General features: G+C 45.3%; 5 protein-coding genes across 5 annotated transcripts; 3 read left to right on the plus strand and 2 right to left on the minus strand.

The window, feature by feature from the left end:
• Positions 1–429: 429 nt before the first annotated feature.
• LY89DRAFT_710568 (flavin-binding monooxygenase-like protein-like protein) lies at positions 430–2,433 on the plus strand (the record flags this gene model as incomplete). The annotated part of the gene is made up of 5 exons (XM_018217838.1): positions 430–577; positions 636–740; positions 794–1,580; positions 1,659–1,667; positions 1,767–2,433. The coding sequence occupies exons 1-5, from the start codon at positions 526–528 to the stop codon at positions 2,431–2,433; spliced, it is 1,620 nt and encodes a 539-aa protein (XP_018065207.1). The 5' UTR covers positions 430–525.
• Positions 2,434–2,958: 525 nt separating this feature from the next.
• Positions 2,959–4,289, plus strand: LY89DRAFT_739839 (uncharacterized protein; the record flags this gene model as incomplete). The annotated part of the gene is made up of 7 exons (XM_018220512.1): positions 2,959–3,172; positions 3,221–3,240; positions 3,297–3,333; positions 3,383–3,450; positions 3,506–3,882; positions 3,969–4,064; positions 4,127–4,289. The coding sequence occupies 7 exons, from the start codon at positions 2,959–2,961 to the stop codon at positions 4,287–4,289; spliced, it is 975 nt and encodes a 324-aa protein (XP_018065208.1).
• Positions 4,290–7,551: 3,262 nt separating this feature from the next.
• On the plus strand, positions 7,552–9,220 carry LY89DRAFT_759777 (uncharacterized protein; the record flags this gene model as incomplete). Its single annotated transcript, XM_018221476.1, has 1 exon — positions 7,552–9,220. Exon 1 carries the CDS (start codon positions 7,751–7,753, stop codon positions 9,218–9,220), a length of 1,470 nt encoding a protein of 489 aa, XP_018065209.1. The 5' UTR covers positions 7,552–7,750.
• A 1,344-nt stretch (positions 9,221–10,564) lies between these two features.
• On the minus strand, positions 10,565–12,094 carry LY89DRAFT_674966 (uncharacterized protein; the record flags this gene model as incomplete). The annotated part of the gene is made up of 1 exon (XM_018213476.1): positions 10,565–12,094. One exon carries the CDS (start codon positions 12,092–12,094, stop codon positions 10,565–10,567), a length of 1,530 nt encoding a protein of 509 aa, XP_018065210.1.
• Positions 12,095–13,007: 913 nt separating this feature from the next.
• On the minus strand, positions 13,008–13,407 carry LY89DRAFT_535062 (uncharacterized protein; the record flags this gene model as incomplete). The annotated part of the gene is made up of 2 exons (XM_018208093.1): positions 13,008–13,293; positions 13,361–13,407. Coding segments are annotated over 2 exons (333 nt in total), but the record flags the coding sequence as incomplete, so codon positions are not given.
• Between the last annotated feature and the right edge of the window lie 582 nt (positions 13,408–13,989).

The following is a 13,989-nucleotide window of genomic DNA, read 5'->3' on the forward strand; positions in this document are numbered from 1 at the left end:
ATAGTCCAACTTTATGGTTCCTTCCAACATGCATGACGCCGATCTGAATTTCTGACTCTGTCCAACCATGCACAGATAATGGATACAAGTAGCAAACAATACATATGGACCGATAATGCCCGTGTTTCTGTGATTTCTTGACATGCCCGATTTGTCTAATCACCATAATCATGCGGGCTGACCACCCTCTGCCCCCTTGACAGCTGCACCATGGATCTCATGTGCGACGTATGGAATGAAACGCGGCACGTCCAACAGATACCGAGTACAAATTATTCCCGAGAACGCAGAAATGAAACGTCCGAATGCGGGGACAGATTACCCGGACCGTGCCGCAAAGCTCAGCCCTCACTGTCGATCATGAACCCCCACGACTGTCGAATGTGATATCCGGCTAATTCGAGCTCGCAATTCTAGGATCCCGCTAATGCCTCGTGGCGTCGAATTGGAATCCACTTGGACTCCTTCTTGATACACGGTGCATGTCGGCACATCAATCGAGCAGCCTCTCCAAATTCACTCGTCATGAATGATGCGCACAGAGAGACCAGTTTTGATGTCTTGATTGTCGGAGCAGGTGCGTGGCACATTTCCAATTCAGAGCGTCCTGAGACTATCTAACGCGCCGTACACAGGATTGTCAGGCATAATTGCAGCTCAACGTTATCTCGAAGCGCATCCCAACTGCCGTCTAACAATCCTCGAGAAAGATGACTGCGTTGATGGAGTATTCAGCAAGAGTGTGTATAACTTACAAAAGATCGGAACAATTTCTTTACTGACTGCTAATCAGGAAGATTATACGATGATTTTTGGACGCAATGGACAGTTGGGCTTGCCGAGTTCTCCGACCTGCCTATGCAACGACCACCAGAAGAAGATTGTAAGCATGACTGCTTCAGGGCAAAGTATACAACAAAATACTTGGAAGAATATGTAGACAAGATGTGCCATGCAGGCCATTCTTTACGAGAAAGGGTCCAATTCGGTATTCGCGTGCAGTTTGTAGAGAAAACGGACAATGAATGGAGGATATCCTGCACGGATTCAAGCCAAACCCCAGTTGTGTTCTCTGCGACCAAACTCATGATTGCCAATGGCGAGAACTCTCTGCAAAATATGCCAAATCTGCCTGGAAAGGAGAACTTTGGTGGAATCATAATACATTCGGAAGCTTTTGGAGAGTCAAACATCATATTCGATGATACGGTCAAGGATGTTGCAGTCATCGGAGCAGGAAAATCGTCTGCTGACATGGTTTACGAAGCGGTCAAGGCAGGAAAGAACGTTTCTTGGATCATTCGGACTACTGGAACAGGCGCCGGTTTCTTTGCGCTGATCGATCTTAATACTCCTTACAAGAACGGTGTTGAGGCAGCACAAACCAGAATCATGTCATCACTGCAACCTTCACTTCTGAACGAAGATAGCTGGTGGAGTTGGTGCCTACATAGCACCCGTCCAGGTGTGATGCTTATCACTAAGATCTTCTCTATTTTAGACAAGGAGGTCCGGAAACGGGCAAACTACAAGGGGCGCAAAAGCACGAAAGGGTTTGAAAGATTGGAATACGATACAGAGTAAGAGTCCAATCTCTCTTTTACACAGAAGTTGACGGAAATAATACCACGCAACTCTACACAGCTGATCTTTTCAAGTATCTTTTGGTAGAACAACACTGGTGGAGCAGTTCACCATGATGACTTCTACCCTCTTGTTGCAGAGAATGTTCACGTGTACCGTGACAAAGTGAAATCACTTGGCAGCAGAGAACTATATCTCGGAGATGGAACTCACTTTCCTTGTGACGCTGTCTTATGCGGAACTGGCTGGAAGCCTGGAATTGAAATCTTCGGTCCAGACCTTCGCGTGAGGCTTGGTCTGCCGCATCTGAAGGATGATGAGCCATACGAGATGACAGCGAAGTGGGAGAAGCTGGCATTAGAAGCGGATGAGAAAGTGCTGAAGAAGTATTTATTGCTCGCACATCCGCCAGATCATGCTCACAGACACATTGACACAACACCATACCGGCTCTACAATAATATCGCGCCCTTAAACGACGACACAATCCTCTTCATGAACCATGTTACAGCAGGGAACAAGATTTTCGCAGCGGAAGCTCAAGCAATCTGGGCTGTGGCTTATTTTGACAAGAACATCAATCTTCCTTCCATTGAGGAACGGGAGAAGGAGGTTGCCTTGTGGAATGCTTGGTGCTTGCGACGATATCTTTCAAATGGAGAACGCGGAAACTTTGCAGCTTTCGACAGTGTTCCGTACGTCGATAAGCTGCTGATAGATATCGGGGCTACGGCACATCTGAAGGGGTGGTGGAGGGATACTTTCGAGCCGTTCATGCCTAGCGATTTGGGCAAGGCATGGAAGGAGTATCTCGAGTCGAGCGAGACCAAGACGTCGTTCAATAGTTGATGCCTCGTTCGATCACTTGCATATAGCTGAACAATGTAATGCAGTAGCAATTAATGAAAAGGCTGAAATGCACCTTATGACCATGCTGTTCTCATGAGCCAATGCGGTCAGAATTGGAAGTGGATAAAGGCTGCCGGGACTGTATGTGAGCACAGTTTTCAAAATTGGGATAGCACACCTTCTCGGCTGTACCGATCCTCTGGAGACGAGAAGCCATGGTTTCCATGTTGGTTCTGCCACATCCGTCCCTTGCACAGTGGCCAGATAACTACCTTCCTGTTATGGCACACCCTTTAGATATCATTTAGCAAGCCATATGCATATGCATATGCGACCCTCCCTTGATGATCCATCTCCATGTTAAAGGCTTACGGCGGCCCAGACACGTCGGCAAATTCTTACACGGAGACGCAAGCGCTTGGGCACAAGCGTAAAACAGAGAAATCTTCTCACCTCCAAAGTCTTGGCGAGTCGTGTCTTTTGAACGTCCCACATCACTAGCTCTGCTTTGTCCAGTATACAGTCATGTCTTCCAACGCATCTCCATTGGCGCCAGATCTCAACTTGATTCCAGCTGTTCCAGCACCGCCAGGAGTCTCGTTCAACCCTGATGATCTCGATAATTATAAACACAGGCATATTGTTATGCACTCGGTTGGTCTTTCCATTGTAACAATTGCTGTCTTGATTCGTCTCTACACGAGAGCATTTGTCAAAAAGTTTGTGGGTCTTGATGATTGTGAGTCTTTCATGATGATTTTTAAAACAAAGTCTAATAGGAACACAGACCTTTTGATATTGTCATGGGTATGAACAATGTTCAAGCGACTTGCTGGGATAGTTACTGATACGCTTCCTTCTAGATGGCATCCATTACTTTCTCAACAATCTTGGCGTACTGTGGGTGGTTTTCATTCTTGCATTTCGAAGCTGACTCTCACCTTAACAGCAACAAGATATGGCTTTGGAATGCACACCTATGATATCCCAGCCTCAAAATTCTTGATCACCTTTAAGGTAAGATGCTCATCTATTTCAATTGATTTCAAGAATAACAATTACTTTACAACAGTGGCTCACAATCTCTCAATGGTGCTATTTCCCGGCAGTACTTTCTGTCAAAGTCTGTATCCTCTTAACTTATTTGAGAATATTCCAAATCAATCGAACCGCAAAATGGATGATCTGTTTTGGGATAGCTGCAATGATAATCTTTTACATCGTTGCTTTTTTCTGCACCTTGTTTTATTGTGTCCCGGTTCAACGGGCTTGGGATCGCACCGTCCCCGGTCACTGTATATCATACTCTGCTTGGCCGTACGCTACAGGAATCTTCAACTTCTGTAGCGATTTCTTCATCTTGCTCATTCCTTTGAGACCCATTTTTACCTTGACTATGCCCTTTTGGCGCAAGGTCCGGATCTTGTGTATCTTTAGCATGGGTTTGTTGTGAGTACTTTTCTTCAACAAGCGAATCAAATACAAGACCTAAACCAGAAGAGATCTGATCATCGCAAAGCTGATTCCGTCAATAGTACATGCGTGGCAAGCATCATGCGCTTCGTTGTGACGCTGCAGAGCATCAACAATCCGGATCAAACTTATGTGGCTGCTAAAGTTCTGTATTGGGCGTACGTTTTCACTTCGAGCTTCCTCACAGAGCATCACCCAACTAACATCTGCCCATAATTAGCATCATTGAAATCAATCTCGGAATCATCTGTACGTGCGCTATCGTATTCCCAGCCTTCTTTGATACATCCGAGCCGAATTCCTTTGGTTCCCTCTTCGGCAGTTTGCTATCCTCCAGATTAAGCTCGAAGAGCGAGCTGTCACAACCTGAGATCAAGGTATAACGGTTTGAAGACAGTGGAGAGAGCAGTGAGGTTCCTATTGAGAGGGAATTTGCCCATAAGCCGAAAGTATCCAGAGTTTAAGGATATTTGCTTTCAGCGTATCATGGAAATGTCGAGTGTTGGACATTCTGACTTTGGAAACCATACTGGTTAGCTAGAGAAGTATGCACATCGATGATTTCCAACTGAATCTAGCATTTGGGAGCTTTCAACAAGGAGTACAGACATGGCGTAGCGTGATGCTGAATATATCAATACTTCGTCTGTGTAAATATAGCAGTCAGTATGCATATCATATTTTCGTCGCTTTCATGGCTCCTTTAAACGCATAACATACGGGACATGACCTAAAGGCGCAGAGTCAAACCCTGTAAGCATATTTTAGCATCATCAACGAGTGCTTCTTAGCTTCGCGGACTCGCTAGCTGGCGAGGCACTAGAAGAGAATAAGGGGTAGCGAAAAGCACGTGACTATGGAATAGAATTATAAAAATGCTTCTGTCAGACTCACTGACGCATTTGTCTAAGAAATGTGAAAGCACTGATATCATGGTCCTATATGTCTACGTGACTAAGATATGTAAGAAAGAGTGGACGCGATGCCCAAGTCTCCTTGGTCTATGGCTGTATATGACAACGCGTTGCATATTTCAGTGTATATTCCTCCACATCATCGCCGCGCCTTGTTCGAAAATAATGATGCTGTGCATAACGTGCTTTTCCCATTTCCTTCCTTTAATTAGTCAAGCTGTCGTAGTCATGTTCCTCAATCTTTTGAGAATGGACATGGAACTGAATCGGCGAATTTACAAAGTGAAAATGACAGCCTATCTTAGGAACTTGATATCAGTGCAGAGTATGTGACTAATGATATTTATAATCCCTAAAGTTTAGACTCGTTGGAATCAACCTTAGGTTCTCCTAAATAAGACGTCCATTATTTGTAGCTTGGTTCCCTCAGTATATTTTTAAATGAACGTCCAACGGTCGAGAACGCAGAGACAATCACATAGACCTACTAAAGTTGATGATGCTTTTGAAAGAACAGCAATGGTGAAATATGAGAAGCAGGGCGCGAAATATGTATCCGGTACCGGGAACTGTTGAGTGTATTGTTACCTTTGAGAGGCGCAATGATTTTAGAAGACCGGAGGTCCAAAATAATGTACTGAAAGGTTGTCGCATTCTATGTTATATTTGTTACTTTTTTCATATTAGGTCGAGGAGTTTTAAAGCAGATGAAAACAAAAACAGACAAGGGCAATTGCGTAACTGCTTCCACAAAAGCAACAAACATTTTCACTTGTATCTACAACTACCACAAGGATATAAGTGCCTGATCCCCGCTACTTGAACGGCCGAGCTGAAACCCAGTGGGAACTCCATACATCGATCAAGTAGCTCTCTCTTTCACCCTCCCTTGTCCAATCTTGCCAGCCAAGCCCCAAACGGGCAATATGTCTTCCGGCCAGCAACTTTTATGTGACCATAGACCGCATCTAGGGGCATCCAGCACAGGGACAAGATTCGATACAAAAGCAGCAGGTGCAGTTATCGGGGCAAGGATACTGTCTATCCTCAATTGCACCCAGTATTGGTGGTCCATTGCTGCCGAATGGAGATGCCGTAGTGGTAGCGAGAAGCACCGCAGAGAAGACAAACGAAAGCTTCATATTTTCGAAAGTGCAGTGTATCAAGGCTCGAGGAAGTGTTGATGACAAATTTGTGTGAGGATGAGCTTGTAGAGTTTCAGGTCGGATTATCTTGTGGATTTCAATGTGAGAGGAGAGGTCTTATTGTATCGTGTTCCAGAATATATCTTTCCGTAGGTTGTATTTGCTCGATACCTGATATAAGTTAGCGAACATTTTTGAACAAACACATAAGCCATGGTCCCATACTCAGTTCAAGGATATCATCAAAGTTTCTCTCTCCTTGTATTCCCTAGAGTGACAGCCGCCATATATACATGCCAGCTCTTCACCTGGGGAAAATTCAGCCATGTTTGGCGAGGGTAGCATGAACCAACATTTTGATGAACCCTAAGTTGCCTCCTGAGTGGTCAACCGTTACGATTTCGAATTTGTTTGTGACCCTAGAAGTAGATCGGAATCTCAGAAGCGGGGAACTTGACTTCGTGCAGCCAAACGGTCACAAAGTCCACCCTACACAAGGATCGAGCAGGGGTGCTTCTGGTCTGCTGCGGCGTCTCGCACTCTTGGGGGCCGACAAAGCTCCAAGAGCAGAGGAATTTCCTAAATCATCCTGTGTCTTGGCGGAAGTTAGAAAGGGCGATTGATTGTGGGATCTTCATTTTCGGTCTGATATCTGTTGCCTTGAGGCCAGTTTCCTCACCGAATCCAGTCCTTTCTTTCAGGTTAACATCAAAATTTATGGTTGACGAATTTCTTTGGTGTCGGGACAGGTTGCGTCCGCACGGTCACAGGCTCGAAGGATCACGGATGGAGGTCCGTGTCATGTAAGCAGTAGACCGAGAAAGGCCTTGTCGCAAATGTCAGAATGCGCCGCAGCGAAGCCTTCGGTTCGCATTAATACAGTCTGCCGAATATAAATGTCGGATCTTCATTCCGAACCGGAATTTAGTCTTTCTCTTTCTTCGTTTTTCGAGATGTTTCTGGTGAATAAACAGTTTGTAAATGCGCTGCGTTTCATTGGTTAGATGATGGTACGAATACAGATAACTCTGCAATATTAGAGTAGTGTCCGACTTGCAGATGAGACCTTTGCGCTGATAACACATCTGAGGAGAACATGGGTACCCGGCAGCTTGACATCGCGTATTTATGTCTGCATAAAGTATTCGCTCGACCCCATCCTCCTTCATTAACCCCTGAACTTGCGGATCTTGTGCTTTAGAATTAGAAGAAGGTGCATTCATGTCTGGAATTCTTAAATCCAAAGAAGCAACCACTCTAGGCTGGTACGCGTAGTCACTTGACAAGCCTAAGACAGTTAGATCAGGAGGCTTGGTTGTTTCAATAGAGACCCGCTAATTCAGATGGGGGACGGGATCAGCGCCGGAAGGAATAGACTAACTCCTTTCGAATCTTACATGAACCTCATCTCAGTATCCCATTTTGGACCGTCACTTCAATCGCATCTTCATCGCCCAAGTCATTTGCTCCCTCTATGACACCTCCATCGTCTTTCATTCCCCATCAATAGTTCATCAGCATGTGAACCAGAGGCGCAGACTTTGAAGCCCCAGCGTATTGCTACCAATGTCTGTGTCAACCAGCACGTCTCAATAATTTCTGCAACCCTTGTGCCGCATCTCTACCATAGTCGCAGGGCGCAAATCGGCACCTGTGAGAAGCTAGGTCCAGCCAGCAATCTCAAATTATATAACCGAACACTGGACACCGAAAGGATAAACTGACATTCGACCTAACCGAATTCTTGAATCTACCGCGTCATTGAAGGAAATTCCAACAGAAACCATGACGATTGAAGGTCTAGACGCTTCCTACAGGATTCGTAGGAGATGGGATTTCGGCTTGACTGCCAAAGATATTGCACACTACACCAGGATATCCACTCACTCGAAGACATGGAAGCTCTTACTCCCCAGCTTCCTGCATACTTCCTTGAGCGACGGGCGCCAAACACTGCATAAAAAGTCCTTAGATTCAGCTCTCCAAGGACTTCGAGGAATAGCAGCAGTTATTGTATTCCACAGACACCTTCTGATGTCTTTCTCGGAGTTCCCTGATTACGGGTACGGCCTCGACAAGACAGCCGAGCTCCATTTACCGAATCACTGGATCCATCAATTACCATTCCTGCGCGTACTTTATTCGGGAGGCGCCATGGTACCAATGTTCTTCATCATTTCAGGATACACACAGTCATTGAAACCATTACAGCAGATGCAAAGAGAGCAGTGGGATTCTGTGCACAAAACTCTCAGTTCGGCAAGCTTTCGACGTGGATTTCGGCTCTTCCTTCCCACATTTGCTGCCGCTATGCTTATTGCATTCTCTGTTTGGCTGGGATTATACGATTGGGGTTCGAGCTTCAGAAATACTTGGTTTGACGAGAACCCAAGTAAACTCCCACGAGAGCAAACTCTACTTGAACAGGTTTGGGTGGTCTGTCAATCATTTAAAGGTCTCCTCGACGTGTGGAATTGGGATGAATATTTTCCAGACTTCAATCCACAGATGTGGACCATTGCAGTGGAGTACCGATGCTCACTTGCTGTTCAATTTGCCTTGCTGGTTCTCTCCATGATTCGGCCTGTGCTACGAGAACTCATTTTAACGAGCATAATATGGTACTGTCATGTCCACGGTCGATGGGACATTGTGTGCTTCCTGGCTGGTCTCCTTTTGGCCAATATCAATTTGACTCTCAGATCTCGGGTTAAGAATGGGAACCTAGGTTCCGAGTATCCCGCAGAACGTGAGAGACAAGATGAATCGAAAGGTAAAACAGTCCTTAGATCATTAACGTTCCTCGTTGGTCTCTACTTCATGGGCTACCCGAAGAAAGATGGGATATTCACTCCTGGATACCAGAGGATGGGCTCTTACGTACCCGATGGATGGGTTGATCACAGGTTCTGGAGTACTTGGGGCACCTTCCTTGTCGTCGGATCAGTCACAAACTCTCCTGTCCTCGCCAATTTCTTCGAGTATAGTCTCTTCCAATACTTGGGAAAGATTAGTTATGCAATGTACTTGACGCATGGTCCAGTGCTTCACATCACAAGCCACGTATTGGTACCGATGATGTGGCGAGTCACTGGCAGGGAGAACAACTTTTGTGTTGTTTTAGGATTCGAAATGGCTACTTTTTTCGTGACTATACCTGTACTGTTATGGACTGCAGATTTGTTCTGGAGGTTTGTAGATGTACCATGCGCAAACTTTGCATTTTGGCTGAAGACAAAGGCTTTGGTAGCTTGAAATCGAAAACCTGGCTCATTATTCCACATTTCAACTGATGCAGACAGAGCTCTTAACAGAAGCAGCGTGTGCTTACAATACTTGTCCAAGGATCGAAACATATGAAACACATTGCCTCGAGAACCAAGCATTATCAGCCGAACAACAAGCAGCACCATTCATAGCCCCAACACGGGCATCGCGAAGGAGCGTATGATTCGTTGACATGCTAGCGCAAAGTAGGGTTACTGTAACCCCAATCTGCGCGAGCATGATTTCAGTTGCAAAACATTGGTCCGTGTCTTACCATTTTATATAGGTCTGCAGGGTTATTTAAGCAGTCATGTGGCGCCGGTCTAGTCGATCGGTAGAACAATACCTAAAATCGGCTCCTTACCGATCAATAGTCAGCTACTTCGTGCCACGAGGACTTTCAAAATGGGCAATCCTGCCTCTTAGCCAGCCAATAATTGACTTCTGCTCGTGAACTTCGTTTTCGTGGAACCACAATAAACTGGGTTCGACCATCTCGTGTCACTTGAGAAGTCGAGGCTGAGTGAATCCTCTCCCTTGCTAAGATGCATAAAGATAGCACTGTGTCTCGTTGATTTTCTCTTTCTTAGCTTGAAAAAATTCATCTCTTGATCCACAAATCTAAACCCCAGTGTCGCAATGCGTTTCAACACTTTGCTCGTCCCAATCCTCGTTCTTGCGAGCCGTGCTCTGGCTCAATGCCCGAAAGGCTGGTGTTCTGTTGGCCAATGTCCATTAGGTCTTCCGTGCCCAGGAAGTACCCTCACCTCTATCATAGAAAGCATACTCGCTAACATCACCTAGACTCCTGCCATCTGTATCGTAAGTATAGACTTTCTGAAATTTCTTTCAACTTATTGTTGATATCATCTTCTCTCTTAGACAACTACATGCTGTGATTCCGACGACAATGGGATATGTTAGACAATCTCACACCATTGACATGGGCTGGGTTGAGCCAACAGTCTAGTTGTATCTGCAAATGGCGGACGACTTGACTAGTGTAGTGTTCTTGGCGGCATGGGAAAGATCTCCTTGTCAGTCAGGGAATTTAGTATTTAGTATTCAATGTCAGATTGTAATTGATCATCAGATCAACTCATGTTCAAAGTCTGAAAAGTCAAATTATCGGTCACTAAGTGGAGGTGAGAATTTCTACTCAGGACTCATAGAGTATTTAGATTCCCAGGTAGGCAACGGACTCATAGAATATTTACACGTTCCCTTCCCAGGTAGATAATGATCATCGGCCCGCGAAATCCAACGAATATTTGAAGAAGTTCAAGAGTTTGATGCCTCTAAAACGTATTCATACACCTGATGACCAAGCTCTCAGCGATTGAGCAGAGACTCGTTCTGCGGATAATCTGCTAGATAGTTTTTTCTTCGGACGGTTTCCTTCTTGGTGTTGTGCAACTCAGTAGCTCTAGACCGATCCACATGGCTAGCACCCAACTTCCCCAATGAAAACACAAACCGCCCGATGATTGCATTGGAAGCTTTTCTGTGCCGTTCGGCTAATCCCTCAAGTCGGTTGTCTACCCAGCTGACTGTTGCTGCTGAGGCATGAGCAATTTGCCAATCGATAGGCTTGGTGATCCGCCAGGTACATTCGGTACTAGGTGCACCCATGCGGACGAACTGACATTCTTCATTCAATTGATGTTGATTAGCAACTTCCAAAGCGAACTTGTGCTTTGTGGCGAGGTTTGGGCCAGGTCTGTCTGAACTTCTGGAGACTAGATTCTCATAATTTAGGCCTTCGAGGTCAAAGCGATCGTGTTGGAGCGCCAGATCGGATTGGATAGTACCATCAATGCCCTCGTAAGCGGAGGTGAGGTCAAGATCAACCCTCTCGGCTCGGCGACTGAAAGGAGGATGGGCTGCGCTGTAAACAATAACTGCCCATAGCAGACTGATTTTCGCAAAATCGTGATAGTATAGCTTGTGATCAGGAGAATAGAGGCTCTTGGAAGTGGAGTTCGCGTGATAAGTACTCCATGACTTGATATAGAATGCGGGGCAACACTTTTGTTCGGGACTTGGATTCTTCAAAAGTTCAAATTTGCCGGTCTGGTGATTGGCAAGATAGATGAAGGAGCGTGCGTTGCCAAACGTGTAGGTATGATGCTGCGATTGTCCATCTCCGTTGATTTGTATCCGGATAATGCTATTCACAATCGGAATGCCCCTCGCGTATAGGATAGCTAGTGCGGTAAGGAATGTCGCTTGGATAGACAATACCGGAACGTCATCCGCTCCCTCATTCTTGATTACTGAGCGTGTCTCCTGCAGGACATCAATCAATTTTCCATTGGAGTGAACTTCCTCTGCAAACTTGATGAAAGTTGCACAAGAAAGCTTAGCTAGCCGTGCCTTAAGCGACTTTTCGTGACTTCCCCAAAGATTATTGCTCCGATGTCTGAAGTCTATATCGAATTCATCCAAACCGGCTATACCAGCGGCACAGAGGGAGTATGTAAGACCAAGAAGTTCAAAGTCTTCCTCACCCAAAAAGTCTCGAACAACGTTCACCAAATCGTCAAAATCTTTTGAGTGGTCCGCACCTTGAATTTCTGTAATTGTCTTGGTCTTGGTATCGGGTTTGTCCCCGAGGTGAGTATAATTATAGTCTTGAGAAAGTTTGACCGCATTGTCCCATATGTCGTCGAGCCACTTCTTAAGATTTTGGTGGAATATGAGAACGATGATTGCCCGAACTTGACAGCTGGCATCACCCGTGGCTGGATCGAGTTTGTGGAATTCGTGAGTCAACAGACAAGCGACAGCAGCATGCTGATGTTTGTTGAGTCTAGCTTCTACCAATGGATCTTGTTGGTAAGCAGAGGTTGCTGGCTGCATTGCTGCTGTTGCTGTCTCACTAAGTCTCGCTGTAAGAAATTTTTCTCGTCTTGTCTGGGATAATGATGAAGATAGCAGATAACAAATGGAAATCCTTGGGCCTCTGTTATATACACGTTGGACAGCCAGTGTCGTCAATCTCCTATTACTCACATAGCCGAGTGATTCAAACAATCCTTTTGCCTGCAGCTTCGAAAATCAGAGTGACGTGTGAGAGTTGCACAGCTACCAAGAATGATTCACAAATTGAGTCCTATGCTCCTGTCAACCCTCCTACAAATAAAGGGTCTCCCACCTGGTAAGTGATGACTTCAGTTTGATTCGGTAAAGATCACGTCACCGAGCTATTGGGCTTGCATTCAGGGGCGTTCAAAACCACGTGCGCATTGTAGATGTGTCAAGCGAAAACTCCTTTCTGAGCTCATCCCATTACCTAGTTTCTCAGTTTTCTAGACAATGCATTGTAGGTGATGGAAGCTTTACCAAATTGCAGGCAAACTTGCAGCTATGATATTATTGCTTCTTAGTGATCATTTCATTAGGCTATAATACTTTCGTCTTGCAGCGGAGGGTGACAAGTTTTTTGAGAGCTATTTCTGTGACATACATGTGGCATTTCAGCGAGGTCGAAGTAAGTAGTAGTTTACGGAACAGCGTTGTATTTGGAAAACTTCGGATCCCAGCCTAGCAACACGACCTCTTTGCGATACATGAGTTCCTTGCTTCCCAAAAGCGTCCAACATAAAGAATTAAGTGACGGCCATGAATTTAAACAATAAGGTAAAGAACGAAGCACACTAGAATCCTTGAGTCTTTTCTTGAGATTTGAATCTATAACCAGTGCGGATCTTCAAAATTCTCTTCATATCTCCCCAAGAATCTCTTTCGGAGCATCCACTGCAACCTCTCCAAGATCTCCCATAAGCTCAGCAACATCACAGATGAACGGAACCCAGAGCAACGCACTCTGCATAGGGTTTGCAGTAACTTCAGTACCCACGTTGTGGCAGCCACCACCCGATTGACCAAGAGATTCCGATTTCGCCACACCAGGGTTACAAGCCTCGTTGGAAAATCCCCAGACCTGCTGAGAAGGACTAGTAGCTAGGAAGACAGATTCGATAGTGAGGTCAATTGAGACGCATCCACACAGAACCTTATGTTTCCAGGTTGGGTTGTTCCCACCATTCTGGTCCAAACTTCACCTCTGTCAGTACAAGAATGGCAGTGGAGGATTGACTTGACACGATTTGAAATATCACGTACCAGTTAGGCTCGGGGTATTCGTTGGCTTTGGGATCGGCTTTTGGGATCGTCTCTGGGTAGTAGCAAAGCTGAGGATGCAGAGGCGGCGAAGCATGACAGAAGAAAGGCGCAACGAGAGCAAAGCGCATCTTGTTTGAGATGTGAAATTTGAAATTGCGAAGGAAGAAATTAATCTAAGTTTGCACCGCACCACAATATTTTTCGGGCTTGTGACGATCAAGAGGATAGATGAGGGTGTCGATATAAAGTATGAAGTTGTCGATGAAAAGCAGCAGCTCTTGAGGGGAGGAGAAATTACTATATGCCCAAATCATTATCCGCGGCAAATCTGAGCACCTTTTTAAGTGAATTTCGCAACAGAATTCGCATCCCTTGCTGCCTAAGCTAATTTTGTCGAGGCATATTGGTTCCAACAATTATTTGAAATGTGTTAACTTTTCATGAGATGCGGATTCGGAATAAAGATATCTCTTCCCTCCATTATTAGAAAATCGTGGCATACCAAAGACAACCACGCAAACACTCTTGTTTCATGCATTATTTTACAGCTAGGTAATATGCTGTAACCAGTAGGACTTGCGGTGTTGGGCAACATCATGAACAAGTCAAAGGAAGGAAGTATATGGTTG

Source organism: Mollisia scopiformis, assembly GCF_001500285.1.
Source record: "Mollisia scopiformis unplaced genomic scaffold LY89scaffold_25, whole genome shotgun sequence".
Classification (NCBI taxonomy): domain Eukaryota; kingdom Fungi; phylum Ascomycota; class Leotiomycetes; order Helotiales; family Mollisiaceae; genus Mollisia; species Mollisia scopiformis.